Source organism: Garra rufa, chromosome 21 (genome assembly GCF_049309525.1).
Source record: "Garra rufa chromosome 21, GarRuf1.0, whole genome shotgun sequence".
In the NCBI taxonomy this organism is placed as follows: Eukaryota; Metazoa; Chordata; class Actinopteri; order Cypriniformes; family Cyprinidae; genus Garra; species Garra rufa.
Window position 1 is genome coordinate 13,092,515 of NC_133381.1, and position 26,387 is coordinate 13,118,901.

A 26,387-nucleotide genomic window follows, 5' to 3' on the forward strand; every position below is an offset into this window, starting at 1 on the left:
AGTTCTAACCTTTCCTTAGAATTTTGTGATATTGAACTCGCTATTGTAAGTTATAAAGTCAGAATTGCGAGAAATAAAGTCAGAATTGTGAGAAATAAAGTCAGAATTGCGAGAAAGGAAGTCAGAATTTGTGAAAAATAAAGTCAGAATTATGAGATATAAAGTCAGAATTGTGAGATATTAAGTCGCAATTCTAAGAAATTATGTCAGAATTGTGAGATATAAACAGGCAGTTCTAAACTTTTCTCAGAATTTTGTGATATAAACTCGCTATTGTAAGTTATAAAGTCAGAATTGCGAGAAATAAAGTCAGAACTGTGAAATATAAACTTGCAATTATAAGAAATGAAGTCAGAATTGTGAGATAGAAACTCACAATTATAATAAAATAAGTCAGAATTGCAAGATATTAACAGGCAATTCTGACTTTTTCTCAGAATTGTGTGATATAAACTTGCAATTGCGAGTTATAAAGTCACAACTGTGAGATATAAAGTCAGAATTGCGAGATATAAACTTTTTAAAATACTTTTTCTCACAATTGTGAGTTTATATCTCAATTGTGTCTTTTTTAGGGCCTTTAAATGCAAAATAAATTTCATGACATACTAAATATAGATTGTACTTTAAAGAAATATTAAATCAGATAAATAAACACTGTATCTAACCAATAAAACAAAAACAAATGCGAGGTCAAAATAGTACTTTTTAGTAGTGTAAATCAAGAGCATCCTGGTGAATGAAGTGAACCTGGACTAACAGTTTCCAGCAGGGTGTGCGACAAAAGATGGAAAATGAGAGAACTGAATATCTCTACCAACCTCGCTGATGGTACAAAAATGATACGGTGATTTGACTGAAGTATGGCGGTCTGAACCACTGTCAGTGCTATAGCAGAATAGCAGCGCCCATCGCACATAATCGTCTACCATTTTCCCTGCTGTCATTCGCTATTACCCAGCCTGGGTCCTGGAACTGCCAAAGCAGCTACGGGGACATCAAAAAGCCTCTGCACAGCCATAAAGAAAGAAGTCATCTTCTTCTCAACACACACACACACACACACACACACACACACAAAGATGTGGACACGGACACACATCGTCGAGCCATCATATTGCGTACACGTGTGTCAAAAATGATATAACATCCCCACCGTGTTCCTTGTCGTAACCCCTGTCTCACGAATACGCTTGTCTCTTGAACATAGCATCAAGCTGCCGTCTGATTGACACACTCTGACATTTCCTGCCAAACTGCAGGGGTGTGTGGGACAGTTTAGGGCTGCAGCCAGAGTGATAAAGATTTAGACTGATACCATTTGCTCTTGCTCTATTTTGGTAGGGAAAAGGTGATTTTTCGGTTTCCCTCGCCTCTACCATGCAGGTTATTTTCTTTGCTCTTTGGTTAAACCAAAAAAAAAAGGGGTGAGAATATTAAAATAGTATACTTTTATAACAAAATAAAATAAGAAATAACGTTACAAATAAATTAAAAACTAATACTACAAAATAGTAGCCATATCTATGGAAGCCTGTTTCCACCACTGAATAAAAAATGTGACCCTGGACCACAAAACCAGCCATGAGGGTCAATTTTTCGAAACTGAGATTTATACACTATCTGAAAGCTGAGTAAATAAACTTTCCATTTATGTATGGTTTGTTAGGACAATATTTGGCCGAGATACAACTATGCGAAAATCTGGTACCTGAGAGTGCAAAAAAATCTAAATATTGAGAAAATCGCCTTTAAAGTTGTCCAAATGAAGTTCTTAGCAATGCATATTACTAATCAAAAATTAAGTTTTGATATATTTACAGCTGGAAATTTACAAAATATCTTCATCAAACATGATTTTTACTTAATAATGATTTTTGGCATAAAAGAAAAATTGATAATTTTGACCCATACAATGTATTTTTGGCTATTATACCATGCTACTTTAGACTCACTACTAGTGAGTTTGCATCTCGTAATTCTGACTGTTTTTTTTCAGAATTGCATGATATAAATTATAACTCGGTTGTGTATTTTAAAGGAAGGCGGGATATAAATTCGCAATTGCGAGAAATAAAGTCAGAATTTTTCTTGCAAATGCGAGTTTGTGATTCACAGTTCTGACTATGAGATATAAACACAAATGCAATTCTGAGGGGAGAAAAAGTGACATGTTCTCAAAACTGTGAGTTTATATCAATTTTGATTGGCAACTGAAGCTCACAATTCTGAGAAAAAAGTGTGTTTATATCTTTCAATTCTAATATTTTGCAATACTGACTTTAGAACTTGCAATTATGAGTTTAAATGTCACAATTCTGAGAAGAAAAGAAACTCTAAACTGTGAGTAAAAAGTCAGAGTTGTGAGTAAAAAAAAAAACACATTTATTATTTTTTTTTATTGAGTGACAGACTTTTAGACATATCAACACTATAATGTATTAGATGCATTTTTTATATTTATTTTAATTAGTTTTGAATGATTATTAAATTATTCATGTTTTTAAAGATTGAATGAGTGTCAGATCATAGCAAAGGTAGTACAGTGTAAAAATATAGAAAAATATATGTAAAATAAATGTAAAATATGTACAAAAAAGATTAAAATTAAAAAAATAAACAGTTGTTAATATAATGTAAGCATATAAAATTACATGTTTATTTATTTACAAATTTATTTTAATTACAGATTATTAAAATAAAAAGATTTTAATTCTTCATAGTTGGGTTAACTTCGAGACCAGTGAATGGGAGAGCAACACAAATATACTTTTTGTGTTCCCATTTGCTCAAATATATAGTATAGTGTTATAAATGAACATACATTTTTTTTTTAATCTAAATATTTTACGATTCTGATGACAGTCCTGTGAAAAGGGTCCATTGGTAATAGAAATTTAATTATCCAATATCAACCAATACTGATCAATTTAAACATCCATAACATAACAATGTGGGGTTGCTTTAATATATAGCAGAAGAATATGAACGAACCACAGTGAGGCTTAAGACCTCATCTTACCTGAGGCTGACTAGCAGAGATGGAATCAAAGGACTAAACTACAAATCTCACCCGAGCTACTAAAGAAGTTCACTGGGTGAGGGATGAGATTCGGCACAAGAATTAATCCTCCTTCTATTTAATACCCTCTAAAAGCAAAAACTCATTAAATCGATTATACTGCACAAATAAGCGTGATGACATAGCATCAGTGAGGTGACATGCTGCCAGCACGGAAACCTAAAGTTGTTGAAAACCATTATCTTCAACGTTCCTCTAAATTAAACAGCTGTATTATACTCAGAAATGCTCTAAACGCCTGTTGGAAAAGGGTTAAAACAGATCTCGAGCAACACCATTCAATACTCTTTGTGTTTGAATGCGGTTAGCGTATCAGTGACAACGTGAGATAATTCTTCACTAGACTTAGCATCTGCGGTTTTCTAAATATAACGTCTTATGGCTTGCAGTTGTTAGTCCAAGGTACAGTTCCTTGAAAAGAAGTTGCTTATCTGGCTCTTGCAGTAAGTTACAAAACTACATTTCCACTGCATAAGTCCATTATATGGTAAAGTGAAGGGAACGAAAGAAGATTGTGCTGATTTTCAACTCCAGGTTGCCAGCCGCGGCCTAAATAATAGACATTGTTGCATTTCCCTTTAACATTTTCCAGACAAATCCAAGCAAATCCAACCAAAAAAGCAGACCTCCCTGCCTACAACCGACGAGTAATACTAGCAAAAGAAGTCTTATGCTTTCTCATATTTGTTAGCCATTACCGGAGGGTGTGCGAATTGTGTTTGGACATGTGGCGGAACTTGGCTCAGTATTTCTAGTAAAGTGAATAGACAAGCACAGCACAATTTATTCTCAAAGTGAGGCTCTCTGAGTATTCTGCACATGGCCTCGGGTTACGTTGTAATGACAGTCATAAGCTTTAGGTGACCGCGCTTGTGGCCCTGTAGACATCTCTGCTTGACCTCTCGGGACCCATGGGAGATAAATAGGCAGTGTGCTTGAAAGACGCAACGAGCTAACTTGCCCTTGCTATTTGTATGTGCTTAGCGCAGCAAGGTAAGGTATAATAACTTGGCAAAAGCACAGCTCTGGAACCGATGTGGCGAAACTATTAGGCATTAGTTCTTTGACGCATTAAGAAAATAAAGCACAGATGTTGAGCGTGGTTCAGTGCTCTCCATGGGTCTTCAAGAACCTGCTTCATTTAGCCTGTAAATTAAATAAAGGATAGCATGGCAGCGCACCAAAAACTCGCAATATCACTCGAGGACTGCCGCTCCGTCAAAGAGACCAAATCCTCGGAATATATTTCTTCATCAACGTCTTGACAAGATTGAATTGAGAAATCAAACATTACAATGAAACCGGTGCCAAAGCAAAGAGCAGCCTGCCATGAGGGGACATCTGTCTTCAAGCATAATCATATTCTATTCGCAGGTGGCCATCTGAATATATAAATATTTTATTATCATGTTGAAACTTTGGCAGAGAAAGTAAATTTTGCTGACATTTATATAGAAGTGTTGTACCACCATGCCACCTATAAATCTCAGTGATATATTTCCCCAGCCCTTATATGAGTCTGCCGCAAATGCCCATGTTGGCAAAAATGAAACTTCAGACCTAAAACAGGCAGGCGCTGACTTCTGTATAATGCATCCATATGAACAGCACGGCAACGCGCCGCTGCATATATTTGTCATGCCTAATATCATTCATAAAGATGGCAGACTGATAAATGGGTGCATTAGTAGAGTTGGCCACGTAAAATGGGTTTATACAGCGCCGACAGGAACACAAACTGATGCCCTTAGATGCTCAAACAGGAAAAAACGGATACGCTGGTGTAGTAAAAAGACAAATTACTCTACGCTAGGCATGTTACTTGAAATAGCACGAAAGTTTGCATTGTCGTGAATTTCTGATAATCTTGATGAGAATAACAACAATGCTCAACAAAGCATGTCTTCTGTGTGTCACAGCCAAGGAGGCAAGAAAGAAGTTTGAGACCACAAAATGAAATTCATCCACTAACTGTACTCCATTTACCTGCATTATAGAAAAGATCCAACTAATAGAGCATTACTCTAACGCTATCCTTGTAATTCACTCTGACGGCTTCTCTTTCAATGATTTTACACGAATCTTGATTTTTATATATAAAGTCATGACAACCTTAGAGGTTTTAGACTTCTCGACCTTCCCCAATTTATCCAATCATGGTAAATGGACTAAAATGTGAGCTTAAAGGAACTGGCTAGTACATGATTTTCCCCCTTTTGCTCTTGCTTTTAACTGAGAAGAGATGTACAGTACTACTACATAGGGTAGGAAAATGGAAAATGGAAAATGGAAAGATGTCAATCCTTTTCATTAAGAGCGCGCTTGAGGAGAAGTATTTTTTTCTCATAGTCAACGTGAAAATATGCCAACTTGACCCTAAACTTCTAAACAGTAGTGTGGATGGAAGAGATGCATACAGCTGATTTGACATGCTGAAATGTAATGTTTGGTATTTGCAGTCTTTCCCTTTTCATTAGGTAAGAGCTGTACTTACATGCCTGAGAAAATAGCAGCCTGGGGCGTTACTAAAATGGCCGCCGAGTGAACTAACTTGCCTTCAAGGGACGCTGCTAGTACATGATTTTCCTTTTATACTTTAACTAATTTCTTAGATGATAAAGATAAAAATAAAAAATAAAAAAATAATTTAAAAAGTAATTAAAAAAAACAGCCAAAATGAGAAGAGATATAATGCTATGTTTGTGTGAAAGAATATGTGCAATGGGAAAACTTCAAAACATTGGGGTTATTACGAAGAAATTACTACTTCTATTCATCAAGGATGTGTTAAAAGTAGTTTACTTGTTCTTTTTACGTTTTTTGAACATTCTACTCATCCAAAAATCCTGAAAAAAAAATTGTATATACAAATATATATATTAAGTGGCATGCGAAAGTTTGTGAACCCCTGGCAGAATCTCTGAGAATGTGAATAATTTTAACAAAATAAGAGAGATCATACAAAATGCATGTTATTTTTTATTTAGTACTGCCTTAGTAAGGTATTTCAACAAAATAAGAAAAAATTGGACATCTTCATCCTGTTCAAAAGTTTTCACCCCCCGGCTCTTAATGCGTCGTGTTTTCTTCTGGAGCATCAGTGAATGTTTGAACCTTTTTTATTAGTTGTGTTTGAGTCACTCAATTGTCTTCAGTGTGAAAAGATGGATCTCAAAATCATACAGTCACTGCTGGAAAGGGTTCAAATATGCAAAAGATGCTGGAAAACTGAAGAATCTGCAGGACCTGGAGAATCTTTCTGAAGAACAGTGCTCAGTTTAACTGTTCAGAGCAAACAAAGGCTCATGAACAACTATCATAAAAAAAAAACTGTTGTAGATCATCCAGGTAACCAGACACAGTATTAAGAACCAAGGGTTCCCAAACTTTTGAAGGGGGTTATTTTAATAATTTCAGCTATTTTTTGTCTTGTGGACTATATGTAAACATCTTTTATGTAAAATATCTAACTCAGGGCAGTACTAAATAAAAAATAACATGCATTTTGTATGATCTCTCTTATTTTGTTAAAATTATTCACATTTTCACAGATTCACAGATAATCATCACAGAAGGGTGATTAGAATTATAGAATGATTTTTGGACTGGAGTTATGGATGCTGAAAATGTATCTTTGCCATCACAGGAATGATTTACAATTTTAAATATATTACAATATAAAACAAATATTTAAAAATAGAAATTGTAATGATATTGCACAATACATAAAAAAAGATAAAAATAAAAAATCTGACCGACCCCACATTTTTGAAAAGCACTGTAGGTTTCAAACATTTTCTTTCACACAAATCTAGTATTATGTCTATCTTCATGTAATAATAGGAGGTATGCTAATGAAAATTTCATAATGTCACATACTTGTTATCTACTTCTACACCGTGTCCAATGGTTTCCACAAAAACTCACACAGCAGTGCGGCAAAACAAAATGCCATTGTTTCTAGCCATGGAAGAACAAAAAACATCTAATTGACAATTAAATGCAATTTAGGAAAATAGGAGAGGCCACAAATGTGCCGTTTGTCTGTATTGTTGTGACTGAGGCTCACAGGATGTTCCTAAATGAAAGTACACTGCACAGTCACTGGGGAGACAAAGTGACTTTAGAAATAGCTCGAAAGCAGTTGCTGTCCAGTTCTGTGCATTGTCCATATATCTTCTTGATGTCAGAAGCCAAAGGTTGAAGCGGTCGGTGAGAGGTCTTACCTGAGGGGAAGTGCTCATTGATGGCCCAGTTGTCCACCTGAAGTGTAGCATTGCCCCCATTTCGGGTGAAGCGCACTACATGGTACTTGCCGTCATTTACAGCGGTGCTGCTCTCCTGAACAGTGATGTCAGACGTTCCGATGTTGAATGTGACTCCAATTTTGCCTTGTTCCTGAAAAAGGATGAGCAAAAAGATCAGTTTTGTCCACAACATCTATGCAAACAACAAAAGCACGGGATGAATTAAGATAAATTATGTGACTTTTTGCCATTCAGATTCACCTTTTGCTGTATTCGCCTCAAGATACACAATGAAGAGATGCATTTTTTCTGTTATGATTCATTTTTAATGAAGCAGTTGCCCTTGAAATCTGTCACCTCTTGCTTTGCTTTTGTTCTAGCTGGATCCTGAATAATCTATTAGCATTAGTGACCCCTGATAAACTTGTCCGCTTGATGAAAAGTATTCATCAGCCATTAGCACCCCCCGTCTTTGGAGGTGAAGAATCAGGCTCATTGATTTACATAATGCAGTGAAAGTGGACTAAATCAATAGCATTAGCTAAAACAGAGAAAGAGATAAGAATGATTAATGGAACAGGAAGGTGTGCGGTGTTTGCCCTCGTGGATCCAAGAGGGTGTGTGCAAATGTAGCTGCAAAGATTCCAACTATAAATTAATTAGCACAGCCCCAATGAGCATCGGTGGAGCAGGAAACACTGAGGAAATGTTTCATCCAGCGTCAATGTCATGAATTAACTATGTGTTTTGAAAGTGTCTGCTGGAAGCCGGCCTAAGCTGGTTTGGTGGTTTAAAAGGGTTTTGGGCTCTTGTCAGTTACTCAGACTGGCTAAATCAGCATTTTCTGTTTTTCTTTTTCTGCAGCCGTTTCATCCTCTCTAATGCACGCTCTCTACCCCCTCCTGAGCCCTCTGGGTTGCATGGATATATTTTATGGCTATGTTAAACCAAATCTGGTGTTGTTCTTATCTCTTGCAGCATGGAAAAATGACGACAGATGATAAATTGTATCAAGGGAGATGTTTATCACCGCAGAGTGCGTTTATCACAGACAGATCTCTGTGAGAGAAATCTGGGCCAGTCTTCTCAAGTTCATTTGGAAGACTTTCCCAAAGGCCGAAATGCTGTTTATGTCTTTAATTAACTCTTATGTTTTATTGATATTGACTTTACTGTTTTTACGTTTGGTGTCCCAGAGAACCCTATGATGTACACTACTCTATTTTTTTTGTTAAGAAATTAATACTTTTATTCAAAATGCATTAAGTTGATCAAACAGTAACATTAAAAGGCATTTAATAAAATTATTTGCATATTTCAAATAAATGATGTTCTTTTGAACCATGAAAAAAATATTGCGGTTTCAACCAAAATATTCAGTTGCATAACCATTTTCAACTAAATAATTTTTCTAAATCAGCATATGAGAATGATTTCTGAAGGATCATGTGACACTGACTGGAGTAATGCCAATTTAGGCTTGCCATCACAGGGATAAATTATATTTTAAAACATTGCAAAATAAAAAAAGTGTTATTTTAAATTGTAATTATATTTCACAATATTACTGTATTTTCGTACAAATAAATACTGCCTTATGTTGGTAATGTGCATAGTAAAATGTTAATAGCAATTTCAAAATTAACCTCAGATATTATGAAAACATATGAGGTTAATTTGAAAAAATGCAGTATTTTAGTGTATATGTAAAATACTAAAAGTTTTTAAACAGTAAGTTTAAGTTTTTAAACAGTTTTTCAAAGAAGTCACCAAGCCTGCATTTATTTGATCAAAAATAAAGCAAAAACAGTTAAATTTTGAAATATTTTTGACATTTAAAATAACTGTTTTCTATTTGAATACATTTTAAAATGTAATTTATTTCGGTGATTTCAAAGCTCAAGTTATAGCATCATTACTCCAAAACCAAAACCAAAAACAAAAACATTTATTATGTTGAAAATGGTAGAATTTTTTTCATTTTTTGTTGATCAATAGAAAGTTCAGAAAAACTGCATTTATCTGAAATAGAAATCTTTTGTAACATTATAATTGTCTTCATCATCACTTTTGAGCAATTTAAAGCATCCTTGCTAAATAAATTAATTACTATATATTTTTTCCCAAAAATAAATAAATATATAAAATAAAATGAAATAAATAAATAAATAAATAAAAAATACAGACTTTTCAATGGTATAGTGTATAATGTTACAAAAGCTTTTTCTTTCAGATAAATGCTGATTTTTGGATCTTTCTATTCATCAAAGAATCCTGAAAAAAAGTACTCAACTGTTTTAAATATTGATAATAATAATAATAATATATATTTTTTCTTGAACAGTAAATCAGCACATTAGAATGATTTCTGAACGATCATGTGACACTAAAGACTAAAGTAATGCTACTAAAAATGTATCTTTGATCACAGGAATAAATTACATTTTAAAATATATTCAAATATAAAGCAGTTATTTTAAATAGTAAAAATATTTCACAATAGTACTGTTTTGCTGTATTTTGTACTAAATTAATGCAGGTTTGGCGAGCAGAAGAGACTTCTTTAAAAAACATTAACAATGTCACTGTTCAAAAACTTTTGACTGACAGTGTACACTTCCTCAAAATTTAAAATTTCTGTCCTAGACAGATAATACTGAAGCTTTAATTCACTTTTGTATCACAAAGTAGACATGGACTTCAGTAGCTTAAATGTAGATAATCTAGTATACCACTGACTACTTACTGCATGACATACAGATTCATTTACCAAATCAATCATGAATGATTACATATAATAATATTTCATCTCACTCTTTAGTATCTCAAACTATGAGTGGCACATTTTAAAAACACTGTTTTAAGTTTATAATTTTACTCAATTCTGTTACACTCCGTCTTGCTGTTTTTAATTACACCAAATTGACATGTTAAATTGATATCCATAATATTTACTGGTACAAATAATTGCTTTCTTTATGTTCCGCTTCATGCCTCCTTTAACCATGGTAAATGGCCTCTTGTAGCGTATGGTTATATTACATGTGTTTATTTATTTATGCATTTAATGGATAGATATTCATAAGTTTGTCAGTGTGTGGCAGGATTTTAATGAAGTGTTTGTGTTCAATGATACTTCAAGTCCCTCGAGACATCTTTATAGAGGAAGGAGGATTGTACGTTACTGTAACCCAGTCTTTCTTCCTGCATGGAAAGCTAACGAAAACATATCTCTGCCCTCTTTTAAAATATTAATGAGACGAAAATGAGTCAAAACACATAAAGAGCAATTTGCAAAATCTGTTTCTACAGACGTACACATTCATACATACAGTGCTGGGAAATATCTAACTGCCCTGCCACTTTTCGCTTGTGAAAAACCTCTTGCTGCTGTATTACTTGTTTGATCACAGAAACACTCTTTTACATTTAGCATCAAAGAGTTTATAAGTGTCTCTTTCTTGCACTCTCTTTCTTACATCCATCTCATCCCCCTTCCACGTTGCAATTCCAATACTGCAACACTTTCGTATCCAGGAGGGTAAAAGGACGAATAAACTCTTGGTTTTTGAGCAAGTGATACATGAAAGGAAATAGTCTGTCACGCACACACACCATATTGAGCGTCGCGTCAGCGCTGCATACAGGAAGAGAAAATACAGAATAAGCTCTGTGCGATTTTTCTATCATGGGTCAATGACAAATAAAGATCCTCAAGATCAATGAAAAGAAGAAATGCTATCTTTTTATTCATGTTGGTTTCAGACTTTTTGAAAAAGAAAGAGAAATAAAAAAAAGAAATAACTAAAAGTTTTGTAATAAGCCATTTCCTTGAATACACTTAACTTATTTTTTAAAAAATGTATTAAAAAATGATGAATTCTTACTATTATAATGAGTCATTAAATTTTTCTGGGTTGTGCAATTTCACTTGAAATAACCCGAAGAAAATTACACATATTCATGCACTGCATTTGCCTTTTTTAAAAAAAATATTTGTTTTGTTTCATCACTCTAAAATGGGTTCATGAATGTTGGTTATGCTAATACTAATTTTTAGAATAATAACGAAGAATTCTTAAGAAGAAGAATAATGACAATAAATAAATAAATAAACAAAAAATGTTTTAGTTTTAGTTTAAATAAAAAATGGGGAAAAAACACTGATGTGCAAAGTTTCTTCTCAAGTCTAAGTATGAAAAAGAAAAAGAATAACTAAAAATGTCAATATTACCATCAAATAATAAACCCTTTCGTTGAATTATTTTGAAAAAATGTTTCAAGGTAAAAACAAATATTTAAAAACAAAATGATAATGAATCATTGTTATTCTAAAGGTTTTTGGGTTACTCAGTTTCACCTAAAATAATAATAATAATAAATGATTTTCTTGTTTCATGACAGCAAAATGGGTTCATGAATGTTGGTTATGCTAATGTTCATTTTACAATCTAAAAAAATGTTGGTTTTAGTTTTAATCGAAAAATTTCGGCTTTAGTTTTAATCAATTTACAAGAAATCCAGGACGCATTTCTTTAATACCATTTCCGAACCTTTCTACGATTTTTTATTTATTTAATCTCAATAATTCTGAATTTTGAATATAAGGCTGAATGCCACTTAATCCTTTTTGAATTATGCTTTTTTAGGACATTATTCAAAAGTGCCCGGTCAAATACACAACTCTGCTGCAGGCAAAATGATTGACATGTCCAATTACTCATTGTGTATTTGAAGTGGAATAGGACATGCAAAAAAAAAATAAATAAATTAAAAAAAAAAAACATTGATTGCCCGAATGAGTTTGAAACAATGGGCCACATAACGATTTTGCAAGCAGAAAAGCTAAACAAATAAAATTAGTGAAAAAAGCCTGGTCCTTTGAGCAAACAATCGAGGCTCTAAAACTCGACACAAACTCTAAACCAAACAAAGGCCAAATTTATTCATTACTCTTCATTTTATTAGACGTTGTATCTAGCATGTAAGATGATGATCCATTAAAGTTAGGGCATTCTATAAAAAACATGATGTATACAACAATCTCTACTGCTAAATCTTTCATAATTGAATCCTGCTTTTATTCCACAAGCCACTTCATTTGTTCGCTGTTAACCTCCATCAAAATATTATAATGCACCATCATTCTGCCTTTCAGGAAAAAAATGAACAACAAAAAATTGCAAGTAATGAATAAACAGCAGTAGGAACAAATCAAACTTGGCCTTATTTGTATTCTGCGACACACTCCCCCGATAGCCAGACAGTTAGAGTCCTGCTCCAGAATGCAAACTCCAATCATTACAGTCATCAATTGTGCTGTTCTTGCTCTCCTCTGCTGTGTGTGAGGAGCAAAGAGGTTTGCCCCACTGTATCACCTGGACAAATTGATAAGTGGCTAAAAGATGAACCTTCTCTCCCTGTGAGTGCCCGTCTGTGGAGAGCTGATAAGGCGAGATGCTCCTCAATTGGTAGTAAAGAGAAAATGGAAGTGACAATTTTTCGTAGCTGATTGTTTCATCAATATAAGAGTCGATATTTTCAAGTCCGCCGCTAAATAGTGTGGGATCTTTTTCGGAACAACTTCATTACTTTCGGTTTAATCTGTGTCGTTTGAGACTAAAAACTCTGGGCTTATAGCTGTGGGATACATTTAATGGAAAATTAGCAAGTAAACAAAACGGACACGCATTTGCAACCCTGCATATGTTTTAGAGCAAACTACATAATGTTAATTGGTAAACAAGATGGGTTTGAGTCTTTGTTGCATTATTACAGCATTTATAGTATAATAAAGACGCTTTTGCTTTAGATTAAGGAGAAAGCGAAGCATCGTGCTTATGATGTTTTGTTTATCCCACTAATTAGAACAGCACAGAGGGAGAAGTTTCAGCAGCTTGACACTTGCAAACGCTTTATTAAACACAATGAAAGCTCACTCATAACCACAAGATCTAAAAATGCCTTAAACAACAGTCGAGGAACAACCGCACTCAAACGAACCGACTACAATTAGTCCTTCAAGTCGCTCATTGCTACTTAAACTACCGACAGAAGATTTTCAATTTCCCACAGCCTTTCAATTAGGTTTGCTGATACAGGCGAAATCTCGAGGGAGGCTGGTGTCCGTGGGACATCTGCGTTGAAGAGCTGCTGTGTTTCCAGAGTAGTTTATGGAGATATCAAACATGTTGATGAGGCAGAAAGCGCTCTTTAATTCACTGCTAGCTGCTGATTTGCCTGCCAAGGCTATCGGGTCCACAAAACACCGACAGCTGCCAGACAATACTTAATCTACCCAGAACTTGCTACATCGACACTCTTATATGGCTAACGGAAAACAACATGGAGGAAGAACTTATTTGAAATAAGTTTGCTGACAGTAAACGGAGTCAAAGTTTCTTTCAAAAGTACACAATTGAAAAGGGGAAAAAAAATGCACGGTGAGTTTGAGTCTGAACGGCCTTTGGTGGTTCATATTGCAGTGTGCTTCAAGGACAGGGCTGCTCTGTTTTCTAGTGTTTTAAAACAAAAAGGAAAAATGATGAAGGTCCTAAACACTTGGATGTGAGACGCATTCAGATAATGATTTATGGGCTACAGGTAACAAACCAAAGAGTACAATGCAAAGCACTTTACAACAGCGTCTAGTAGAATTTTTCATCCTTCCGTTATGCACGCACACCTTGAGTGTATAAATATTAATATACAGGGCATATAACAGAAGCTATGCGAAGTCAAGAGGATCAGATCCTTAAAAAACACAAATAAAAGGAAGGCACCTGCTTATCACATTGAGTATGATCTGTCATGTGAGCAGAATATGAGTAGCCACATCCTCAGGGAGGTCACAAGAGAAAGACATTTGTGTTTCGTCTGCGTCTGATGCTGATCGGTCAAAATGTTATCTAAACAGCTCTCTGCGACATTATAAAGTACTCCACCTTGAGCCGACGTCCACTAGATGTTATTTACGAATCCGTTCTGCAGACCAAAGCAAAGCTGAGAGATGTGATTTTTTTCCAATTTTCTAATTTGCTTTGTCAACAGAACGAGAAGGAGCTTATTTCAGGGGGAAGTGTGCCGCAAAACGTGCTGAAACGGCACGCGCCACTGCGTTTTCTCTCTAGTCCGACTGGAGAACTGAAGGAGAAAGTCAAGCCGTCACAAAATCATCTACACTCTGATGGTTCGTTACACTTTATTGGTAATTAGATCACCATTACCTGGAGGGGGCAATCCGATTATGTGGGCTACATCTCGTTAAAAACAAAACTCATACTTCCAAGCCACTAATTCAAATCGCAAATGAAAAAAAAAAATATGCTAATGAGACACAGGATGGGCATTTAGCTTAGAGCGTAAACTGACAGGAAAACCATAAACTAGAATTTCAACAAGAAAATCATCACAACTGAGTGGGACATTCTTGTTCTGGAAGTAAAAAAATCCCATTCATCTTCACAGAAATTGATCATTAGTGGTGGGAATTTTTCAGTGACTCTTTTTGCAAGTTACACCAGTGGATAGAGTGACTGTCAAAACCACAGATTCATTCACAATTAAACAAGTGACCATCTTTATGACTGAGTCCAAGCCTCTATATAGACTTTGGCAACTGAATCACCCTTGGTTAGTACATTTTTTTTAGTTTGTTCACCAGACTGATTTATATAATGTTTGTAAACTGGCACAGCTTTTTACATATGTGAAAGTACACTCTTAACATCAGTCAGTCAAGCATTATAATGATATTATGATAATCAAGTATTGATGATCATTTAATGATAGAACTTTAGGAATTAGAATTAAAACTTGTTAACCATGTATGAATACATATTAGTCATTTTAACTTAACCTAGGACTGGTGGTGTTTTTTTGGCCATTTAGTATTTTTGTAAAAAAAAAAAAAAGGGGAACAAACTAACAATAATACTGATAAGATTATAATAATACTACTACAAATTCTAGTAATATGTACGATATCAAACACACAAAGGATTGCGCTCATGAATATTAACCAGGTTGTGTGCGTTCGCTCAAACTGATTTGCGGAAATCAAAATTTATTTAATTAATTTATTTGACATCATTTAGTCGCACTAGAGTGAAGATTTAGTCGCATATGTGCGTGATTTACTTGCATGTAGAAAGTTGGAGTCACTGTAGTATTCATTCAAACGATTTGTTCAAAAACATTAAAGCAACACTAAGTAACTTTTCCCTCAATGCTCCCTCTACAGGTTAGAAGCGGAATTGTCCATTACCGCCGTCGTAAATAATTTAGCCTACCGTCGTGTCACATGCACGTTATTTGTTTGAAAGGCTATCCAGGAGCGGCTTTGGAAATAACGATGTCCAGTGACAAGGTAGAGTATGTTGTATGACTTTATAAATGTGTGAAAACCTTTTGTGAAGCCTGCCGTGAAGCAAGTCGCATTTGTAGTATCATTTGAACTACAAAACCGCGACCCGACGATCCAAACTTACATAGTGCTGTTATGGCTGATAGAGGGTCGCAAAGCGAATACGAAAGTGCCGTTTGTAAAGTGCAAGTGTTTTTAAAATTGAGTACTCTAATTGAATCGAGGAATCATGACAGCCCTGAAATGCAGCCCTGATTATAATAAGCATGATTTTTTTTTAAATCTTAAACTTTTGAACAGTACCTCTTGCAATTCATCAGAGATGATTAGATAAGTTCATTAGCTTAAAACTATTATTTATTTTTTTTATCCTTTAAGGAGAACAAATACTGCTGGAAAAGCAACATACAAGGGTGGCAATGCAAGTGACATAAGAAATTCTCCAGAGATGGGGAGAGGGGGATCAGGGTCAGTAGGGTTATATCTTGACATGCTGCTTCATGTGAGGCAGGTAAGTGACTGCATGTATTCTGTGCGTATATGTCCTGCCTCTCCTCTCGCACGTGTTCTCACCCTAACAAGTAGAGGTGCTGTGTGATCTCAGGCTTTGGAGCCCAAATAGTGGGCTGAAAGGAATCCCACTCTTTGACGATGTTTACGGCGTAAAGCTTAGTTAGGCAGTTTCAGAGACAGTTGATTTTCAAAGCAGACTTGGAAAAGACAAGAGATATGCTCCATGTTTTGCTCTAACCCCCGTCACCCCCAAGCAGTTGTTTCCATGGTTACTGCAGCTGCCACATTCCGCAAGTCGTCATAAACAATGCAGACTTTGATCTGACATGTTTCACTCACAAAAGACATCTGTCATTTCTGAATAAACGCTGTACCTCATCTAGCAAACATGAATATGATCAGATGCGAGCACAGCGGTTTGCATGAAAAGATCACAATTTACGACTAATTTCTTTTGAACTCATGTTTGCGTGTGTTGTTTTCATGATGTCAGGAGTGTGTTGTTGATGAGAGGGCATTTCTGAGGAAATAAAATCATCATCACCTTCATAAATGGCACACATGAATGAGGATAGAGGGAGGGTGTTTATATCTATATATGAAATGCATTAATTGTTTATTTGAATTTCAGTGCAATTATCAGGACCAAATATGCGGATTAGAATGATTTTTAGCCTTTGAAAGAACCTGTGCATTTAACACAGGCAATCAAACACACTTCTGAGTGTTTTGAATAAAAGCCCCCTGACATTATAGCCCCCTGACACCCTATCATTTACAGAAGTAACTTGTTTATTGCAGCTCTGGTAAACACTGCAGTCTGTAATGATTTTTTGGACTAAGCTGAGTGTTAACAGTGGCTTTTCACACTTTTCTGAATATCAAATGTGCAAAATGAGTAATAATATAATATATGAGCAATATCAATATCAAATCGCAATATCAAATCTCATATTGTGTTTATACGACAGTTAGATGGCATGAGTGTGTAAATACGTAAGAAACAAGGTCTTTAAAACCCCTCTTTTGTGCAAACTACTTCCTTCCGCCACTGATTCAAATCTCAAGTTGACAGTTTAACAGCTCAGCCCAAGCCTCTGCTACTAATTTGAAAACGTCACTTTAGAACTAGTAATGAAGGAACACTGAGGAACACTGAGGGGAGGGGGGGGGACTTGTAACCCAAAGGTTGCGGGCTCGAGTCTCAGGTCCGGCAGGGATTGTAGGTGGGGGAAGTGAATGTACAGCACCCTCTTCACCCTCAATACCACGACTGAGGTGAGTCCCTTGAGCAAGGCACCGAACCCCCAACTGCTCCCCGGGCGCCGCAGTAATGGCTGCACACTGCTCCGGGTGTGTGTTCACTACTGTGTGTGTGCACACTACTGTGTGTGTGCACTTGGATGGGTTAAATGCAGAGCACAAATTCCTAGTCACCATACTTGGCCTCACGTCACTTCCTTTCCCTTCCTTCCTTTCCTTTCCTAGAGTATTATGAGAGATAGATTGACTGAGTGAGTGTGATTACCTGCATCTGATACAGCATTCATTCTTTAGCTCAATTTACAATACAACATTAGTTTGAATGTCTGCTGAGGATATCTTTGTCGTACTATCATTTCATTTGTTAAGGGTGATTTCTGTTGATAGCGTTGCTTAGTGCATTTGTTGGCTGTCTTACAAGGTGTTGTCAAAGTAAAAATAACTTGTTTACAACCCTGTTTCAGTCTTTCAATATAAAAGTCTTTACTTTTGACTCACTCATAAAAACAGTCTTTTGTCGCCATCTAATAGCAGAACAATGTAACTAAAATCACAAACACACACCATTTCCCCAAAACTAAATACTATTAATAAATACTAATATTATTTATTTTAAATATTTTTAATAAACAACAACAGCCATCATAAAAGTTGCTTGCCAATTCAGTCAAAAGTACAAAGGCAGCGCTCTGATATACAGCATTACAATTACAAAAAGTATAATGTGATGAGATTTTGCCCTCAGCCAAAATGATTTGATTAAATAATGAAATAATATAATTTAAAGTCTGGGGTCAATGTTTTTGAAAGAAGAGTGATGTACTGAGCGAGTGTGAGTACCTGCATCTGACAAAGCAATCATTCTTCAGCTTAATCTCATATTTACAATAAAACATTAGTTTGAATGTCTGCTAAGGAAATAGCAATATCTTTGTCGTACTATCCTTTCATTTGTTATGGGTGATTTCCAGTGACAGCGTTGCTCAGTGCATTTGTTGGCTGTGTCTTACAAGGTGTTGTCAAAGTAAAAATAACTTCCTTGTTTACAACCCTGTTTCAGTCTTTTTTAATATAAAAGTCTTCTGACTCACTCATAAAAACAGTCTTTTGTCGCCATCTAATAGCAGAACAATGTAACTAAAATCACGAGCACACACCATTTCCCAATAAATACTAATATTAAATACTAATATTATTTATTTTAAATATTATTTAATAAACAACAACAGCCATCATAAAAGTTGCATGCCAATTCAATCAAAAGTACAAAGGCAGCACTCTGATATACATAATTAAATTTACATCAAATATAATGTGATGAGATTTTGCCCTCAGACAAAATAATTTGATTATATAATGATATAAAAGACTTTAAAGTCACATTTGCAATTTACAGGTTTCTATTTTTTACTTAAGTTCTCATTTCCAAAGAATTGCCTAAGAGCTTACTTTTCAGATACTGGGGGACAACCTAGTATCTGTGAAAAAAATGTTACATGATGCACTGTAATTTATGCACTATGCACAGTTCATAACATCTGGATGAATCCAATTAGATATTTCCTACATCTTTCACACTCATACGGTGCACAAAATCAGGTATGCAGCTGTTTCCACCAAAGATCTACTATGTGGTTCTGAACATATGTGATGCTTTTCTTAGACCTCCTCACAGCATCACCCCTGTTGTATTGTCTCTGAGCAGCTTCACACTGAAAGCGACGCTGGCACCATGCCATAATTTGTTCTGCTGGACTTTAAATATCAATTGGCATCATGTGAAGCCATTTAGGGCTGTCATTCTTCATTGGCTTGTCTGCAAACAAAGCGGTCATTAGGGATAAGAACTACTCAAAGTGATGTAGTGTTCCTAAATTATGGATGCAGTGATTTAGTCGGTGACAGAAGCATAAGACTACGCCAGGCTGGAGACAGATTCGTCTGACTTCACCTGTCTCTCTAACCAGGACTGATAATCATCGAGTTAGGATTAACATATGCACGGAAATGCATTCAGTTTTGGGACTTGCAAATGAAGCAGCTAAACAGTTGTAAGATAAAACCAATGATTAGAGAGCACCAGGTAGGCTGACAGAACTACTTAGTATGCAGATTTGCACACAATATTTGAAGTACATGCTAAAGTAATTAAAATGATTTGAAGCGCTTTACAAAAAGATTAGCAAACACTCATTAACACTTTGATAAGATGGACAGCTCTCTCCATTCAACAAGCCAAGAAGCATCACAGAGTAATCCAAACAAACAGCTGGAAATCACAAATTAGACAAAGTTTCATTCTCATTAAAAGTCGAACTGATGTAACACAGCTTTGCAATGTCACAATGTCAAGGTCCACGTTTATGACCTCAAAATTCATTTACAAACCACTCTAGTTTAAAGGACCAGCTAAGATTCGACAAAGACTTGGTTGTTGTTGTTTTTGCGAATGTAAGTGAGTTAGAAAATATTGTAAAGGGAGTTCAGATGGCACTAGCAACCCCAAGGTCATGGGTTTGATTTCTAGGGAACTGATAAAAATGTCTCTTTAGAATACAAAAGATAAAGGCATGTGCCAAATGCATAAATGTAAATGTGAAATGTCATCATTGCTCCTTTTTAGCGATTCCCACTCGCCAACACAAAGCCGTTTAACTTGACCTGTTTGAATTCGCCAAGGTGCTTTACAGTCAGACTTCCCTACGATCCTTAACTGCTTTCATCTCTCTTCTCTTTGACTTTGACACAATAACTTTAAAAGACGGATTTGTAGGTCTTCAGTTGCACAACCCCGGATCATACATTTCGCAACGTCTTTGGAGCGACTCCCTGAAAATCAATGATAGAGCGGGTCCACACCATTTCTTGATTATCAGCCATCCAAGCTTCCAGCTAGAGAATCACAGCTTCTTCTTTTTTTTCTACAAAAGGAAAAGGCTGAATAAAACACCCAGAGAATCCAAGTCTGAGAAGTGAAGCCTCTGGACATCAAGCATCAGAAATATCAGAAAGAACTCTTTAGGTTTATCTGGAATACTTTTTACTTTTCCTTCAACCCGAGCCATCAAAGTATTCAAAAGTCCACTCAAGGAAAGACTCGACATCTAAAGCTGCAATCTGAAGGTTTCCCATTTTAGCCTAATTGTTGGTACATTTGAGTGGATAATACGAGTAGGCCATTTTAACCTGTCTGATGGCTACTAGGAATTGTTAGGTTGTTCTAAGACTGATGTCTCCTACTGTGGATCGTGGGAAATTTAGTTTCCAGAGCACTTAAAACTTTTTCCCCCACAGGTCTTAAAATCACAGCAGGGCTTAAATCACATGCATTACCTCAGAAATGAAAAGAAAAGGGAAAGACGTTCAGCGACTTCACAGCATGCTGTAAACATGACTTCTCCCTCTGAGAACACTCAGCTGTAGTTATCTCAAATTATCCCTAGACAAAGCCACGCACTGACTCTTTGAAACCCTACTTGTTCAGCAAATTTTATCATTTAATCACTGGACAAAACCATTTGGCACTGGACCAATCAAACTTTTTTCTTAACTACCGGCAGAAAGGATTTTATTGAGTTACACAACCATTCAGAGAAAATGATTTTAGTATGCACTCTAAAGAGAAAAGGTACCTTGCTGGCTGTGGCGAAGAAACGGTCCCTTCGTTTTCTTCCTTTCAGCTCAGATTGGCATTACTAAAAGCATTTTTCTTAAATACAAAAAGCAAATAAGCAAATGGAGAGGAATCACATGAATATTACATTGCGATATGCAGACACTGATGGATGCATGAGAAGTTGATGATTGGTTTTGGGCTAAATCCTGCAGAGAAGTGTCGGGAAACAACGGTCTAGTGAATTGTTGAATATAATATGGATTTGATGCCCGCTGGCCACGAGCAACGCTGCTCAAGCAGACAGGTGCACTTATCTATTTCTGTGAGGCATCTATAAATCAAAGCTGAATAAATCCCTCTGTAACTGCTTTTGTATTTACAGGATTGAAGAAGAAATATATATTGCCTTATGGTTGTGATTTTGTTATATACCACTATGCAGCATTATTAGATCATTTTGAAATCATTTTTTGGAGAGAGCACTGATAAAACAACCAGAGTTCATAAAGAAAAAATAGAAAAAAAAAACTCATGTTCCTTTACATGAAAAGAAAGGAATCCAACCCAGTGCTGTCCACAAAATGTTTGTGTATATAACCATACATGATATATAATCTTATTAAATAAAATAGAATTTACTTAATGTTGTAAATATTCTATCACTAGGATTGATGTTGAAAATGTTTTTGTATGCTCACCAAGGCTGCATTTATTTGATTAAAAATAGTAATATTGCGAAAATATTACAATTTAAATTATTCCCTCTATGAATTGCTATGAATGTTAGGTGTTCAGTGTCACACAATCCATTGGAAATCCTTCGAACATGCTTTTTAGACACTCAAGAAACATTGCATATTATCATAAATGTTGAAAACACTTTTTACAATCTTTGTGGAAATTGTCATACATTTTTTAATGATTATTTTGATGAATAGAAAGTTCAAAATATGTATTACATTGTCCTTCACTTGCATTTGTCTGCCACTTTAAATACATAAAAATGTAGTGCACCCAAATTTTTTTATGGCAATTAACTGTGATTAATAAGATTAATTGATTGGCAATGCATGCAATTAATTAAACTGAAACATACTGCATTTTCAACAGATTAAAATGAAGAAAGGATAAAACACTAGTACACAAAGAAGAGTAACGGGGGAAAAAATGGTGTGTTAGATCAATTTTTTTTTTTAACAAAAACGTGTCCGCTGTGGATAACACAGCTCGTCTCACCCCATCTGAAGGTACAGCTTGAGGGGGAGGTCACTCCAAATGAACACATTTCCTGTCTGATTTCTGTACAGACCCCCGGTTACTGAATTGCAGGGGAGGCAGTCAGACAGACTGCAATTTTTCCTAGAACATACAATTACCATCTTCGTGAGGTGAATGCAAAGCGACACAATGAAGTACTTTTGGAAATAATACTTCCAGTCTCACCCTCCCCAAGTGTTTCAGTAAATACAGAGGCTTACATGCAAAGAAGAATAAAAAAAATCCAAAAGAAATGGCCTCAGTGCACTGAGATGAGGCACCTGTGTCTTTCATCTGTGCCATCAAGGAGATCGGCCAGTTTATTTAGCTGGAGCGGTTTTGATTCCTCATAAATCTGCACATCTCGCTTGACAGCATATGCTGTGTGGAAAGTGGGTCATGTAGGGAAGGTCTGGGCTGAGTGGCAAGCCTGTCACAGATTAAAACATGTGGCTGGACAAAATAATGCAAATTCGTGCCCTGCGGCTGCCAGCTTTCCTTAATACGAGCTGAGGTTTTTTGGCAGTCCTTCGAGAATTGCCAGAAAGATCGCTGGGGAAGCTTTGCTACCATTATCATTAGCTGGAATACATTAACGTTGACTATGCGCCGTTTTCAGGTGGCCAGGGTAAAAGTGTGCACGTACCAATCAATGTCAAGGTTAATGAGACAACTGAAAAAAAGGGAAAAAAAATACTAGGAAGTCGCTGAAATTCAACCCATTTTGTGCAAAACCCATGAGGAAGCGTCGATTTCCTCCTTGTTTACGCGTCTGAGTTTCCTAAACTGAACCCTGAGGATCAATGCACTTTGATCGGAATGACCTTCCAGGGCATCTGCATTTTTTATTCTCCATCTGCGTTCACATTATGCTCTATTTCAGACATGGCTCGCATTCATCTGCTTTCAACTGCTGGCCAATTTAACGCAATTTCCAGATCAAAAATACCTTAGGGGGATTGCGTTACACCACTCTCATCCTCGGCTCTAGCCACTGTGGAGCCCGACAGTACGTTATCACAGACCCCAAATAAGGCATTAATTGTAAACTGATTTGCTTTAGATTTGCTGATTTGAAAAAAGTGTGACTGTGTGTAGACATACAGGGTTTAGCGGTTTCACCCCCACGTCTGGGGCAAAAGAAACCCTGGCTAGTAGCGAAATATAGTGTGATAATGAGCAATACTGAAGTAGTCATACAGCAATATGTGATGTTCTTTCCATCTATATTAATTTTTGTTAACAAATTATTTTCATGTAAAAAAACAGTATCAGAAGACAACTTATTAAAAATTCTATTCTAAAAACTGAATTTGCTGTCCTCTATATGGTATTGTTTTTTTAGCACTGAGCATCTTTATAATATAAAGTGATAAGAGAGGTAATATAGAGTTCATAATATCTATCTCATGCTGAGAAAAAGATATTAAATATAGACTTGCTACAGACTACACATTTCAGTTGTATATGGAATATTGATTTTCTAGAGGAAAATGCACTGTAACATACAGTCAATCCATTATTGTATTGTTAACCATTTTGTGTGTATTATTTACCAATATGTATTTATTTTACTGTCTTGTATTACCATTATATTATGTTTTAGAACTTATAGTGTCCAAAAAATCTAAATCAAATCAAATGTACGTTATACACTGCCATTCAAAAGTTTGGGATCAGTAAGATTTTTATAGTTTTTTATTTTGTATTTTTTTAAGTGTCTTATGCTCATCAAAGTTCCATGTATTTGATCAAAAATACAGAACTAAAAAAAAGTAATATATATATTTAAACATGTGAAACTTTTTTTTCAGGATTCTTTATACATAAAAAGTTTAAAAGATCAGCATTTATTCAAAATAGAAATCTTTCCTAACAATATAAGTCTTTGCTATCACTTGTTAGCAATTTAACACATCTTTGCTGAATAAAAGTATCTTCAAATAAATAAATTAATTAATTTACTGATCCCAAACTTTGACCAGTAGTGTATATTGTTACAAAAGATTTCTATTTTAAATAAATGCTGTTCTTTTTTAACATTTCAATATATTTTAACAATGTATCACAGGTTCAAAAAATAAAATAAAAAAAATATTAAGCAGCACAACTGTTTCCAACATTGATAATAAATCAGCACATTAGAAAGATTTCTGAAGGATCATGTGATACTGAAGACTGGAGTAATGGCTGATGACAATTCAGCTTTGCATCACAATAATAAATTATATTTTAAGAAATATTAAAAAAGAAAATTGTTATTTTAAATTGCAATTATATTTCACAATAATACCTTTTTTCTGTATTTTTAATCAAACAAACAAAGCCTTGATGAGCCTTCTTTAGTAAACATTAAAAATCGTACTTATCACAAACTTTTGAATGGCAGTGTATGTGCAGTAAGTTCTATAAATATACTAAGTGATTTGATTAATATACAATATAAACATGTATGTGGCCATGTCATTTCTGATAATAGGCGAGTGATTATTTATAGAGGTGGCCAGGTGAAGGTTTAAGCTACCAGCCTGGAGTGTTTCGATTTTCAAACAACATTAGAAGGTAATATTAGACTCTGAAATATTGATTCATAACTCAGCAGTATGAGAGATTAAAGCTGGATTCTTTTGATGAGGGTGACCATGAAAACAGAAACTCAGAACGCATTTAGAACAGCCTCCTCTATGTCAAGTTCATTTATCCAGCTGGGCTTTCTTACCACAATGACCACACACAGAGCAAAGGAGCTGATCAGAGCTGCCAAACCAGCTGTGAACCTTAAACTACCACACACTGCTGAATGTGCCAGGTAAACTAAACAACCATATCAGAGGAAAGATGGAGAAAATCAAGCAGAAACATTGTATTGCACCTGCATTCCTAAGCTACAGTTGGAATAAGGCCATGTGTGATTGTGCTGTGATTTGCTCTATCGATGGATTATGGAAATGGGCTTTTGAAAAAATGAGATATACAAGCTCAACAGCTTCCTATAATTTTATCCACTTCTGTTTCTAGCTTTTCACATCAAGACACGCTTTGCAAACACTCTTGTTTGCTATTGACATTTTCCTGCAGAAGGGGTATTTGCATCAGGTTTTCATGAAGTTTGCATTCACTGTAATTAAAACACATCTGCTTCTCATGCTTTGCAGAGTGCATTGTATGACAGGAAAGAAAACGTTCTTGATTTTAAAGCAGGGTCATTTAATGAGTTTCATTTGAGTTCATTTTTATATATTTTATATACATTTTAGTATATTTAATAAATACTGCTAAACCCAATATAATGTATAATTTAATATACTGTGTATAATTAAATATGTGACCATAGACCACACAACCAGGCATAAGGGTAATTTCTTTTTTAGAGAGTACGGTCTGTATCATCTAATAATGTATGGTTTGTTAGGATAGGACAATATTTGACCGAGATACAACTATTTAAAAATCTGGAATCTGGCGGTGCAAAAAAAAAAAAGTAAATATTGAGAAAATCGTCTTTATTTTGCTACAAATATACCTGTGCTACGGTATCTCACAAAAGTGAGTACACCCATCACATTTCAGCAACCATTTTAGTATATCTTCTCAAGGTACAATACTATAGAAATGAAACTTGAATATATTTTAGAGTAGTCAATGTGCAGCTTGTATTGCAGTATAGATTTTCCAAAATGAGTTCTATTCGAAACAGGGCTTGCAAGGGCCAATCAACGAAGTTGAGCACTTGTTCTTTGCGTCATGTGCAGAACCTGGCTTCAAAAAAACAGATGCATGGGTGTTGCCAGCATTGCTTTAAATGTTGCAGAAGTAGAAGGTCAGCTTGTCAGTGCTCAAAGCATACGCTGTACACTGCAACAAGTTGGTTTGCATGGGCGTCGTCCCAGAAGGAAGCCACTTCTGAAGCTGGCTCACAAAAAAGCCTGCAAACAGTTTGCTGAAGACAACCTGTCTAAGAGCATACATTACTGGAACCATGTCTAGATAAACTTATTTGGCTCAGATGGAGTTTTCAGTTTTCCTGAAAATAACTCAACATAC

General features: G+C 35.4%; 1 protein-coding gene across 17 annotated transcripts in view; it reads right to left on the bottom strand.

The window, feature by feature from the left end:
- The window catches only part of nrxn3a (neurexin 3a), a 384,050-nt gene that overhangs the window by 56,837 nt on the left and 300,826 nt on the right, over nt 1-26,387 (bottom strand). For all 17 annotated transcript variants that reach the window (XR_012341102.1, XR_012341101.1, XR_012341100.1 and 14 more), the window contains one exon: nt 7,309-7,480. Coding sequence is in view for 14 of the 17 variants with exons in the window: in XM_073826841.1 (XP_073682942.1) it covers nt 7,309-7,480 (172 nt within the window). In the remaining 3 variants the exon portion in view is untranslated. The remainder of the gene's footprint in view (nt 1-7,308; nt 7,481-26,387) is intronic.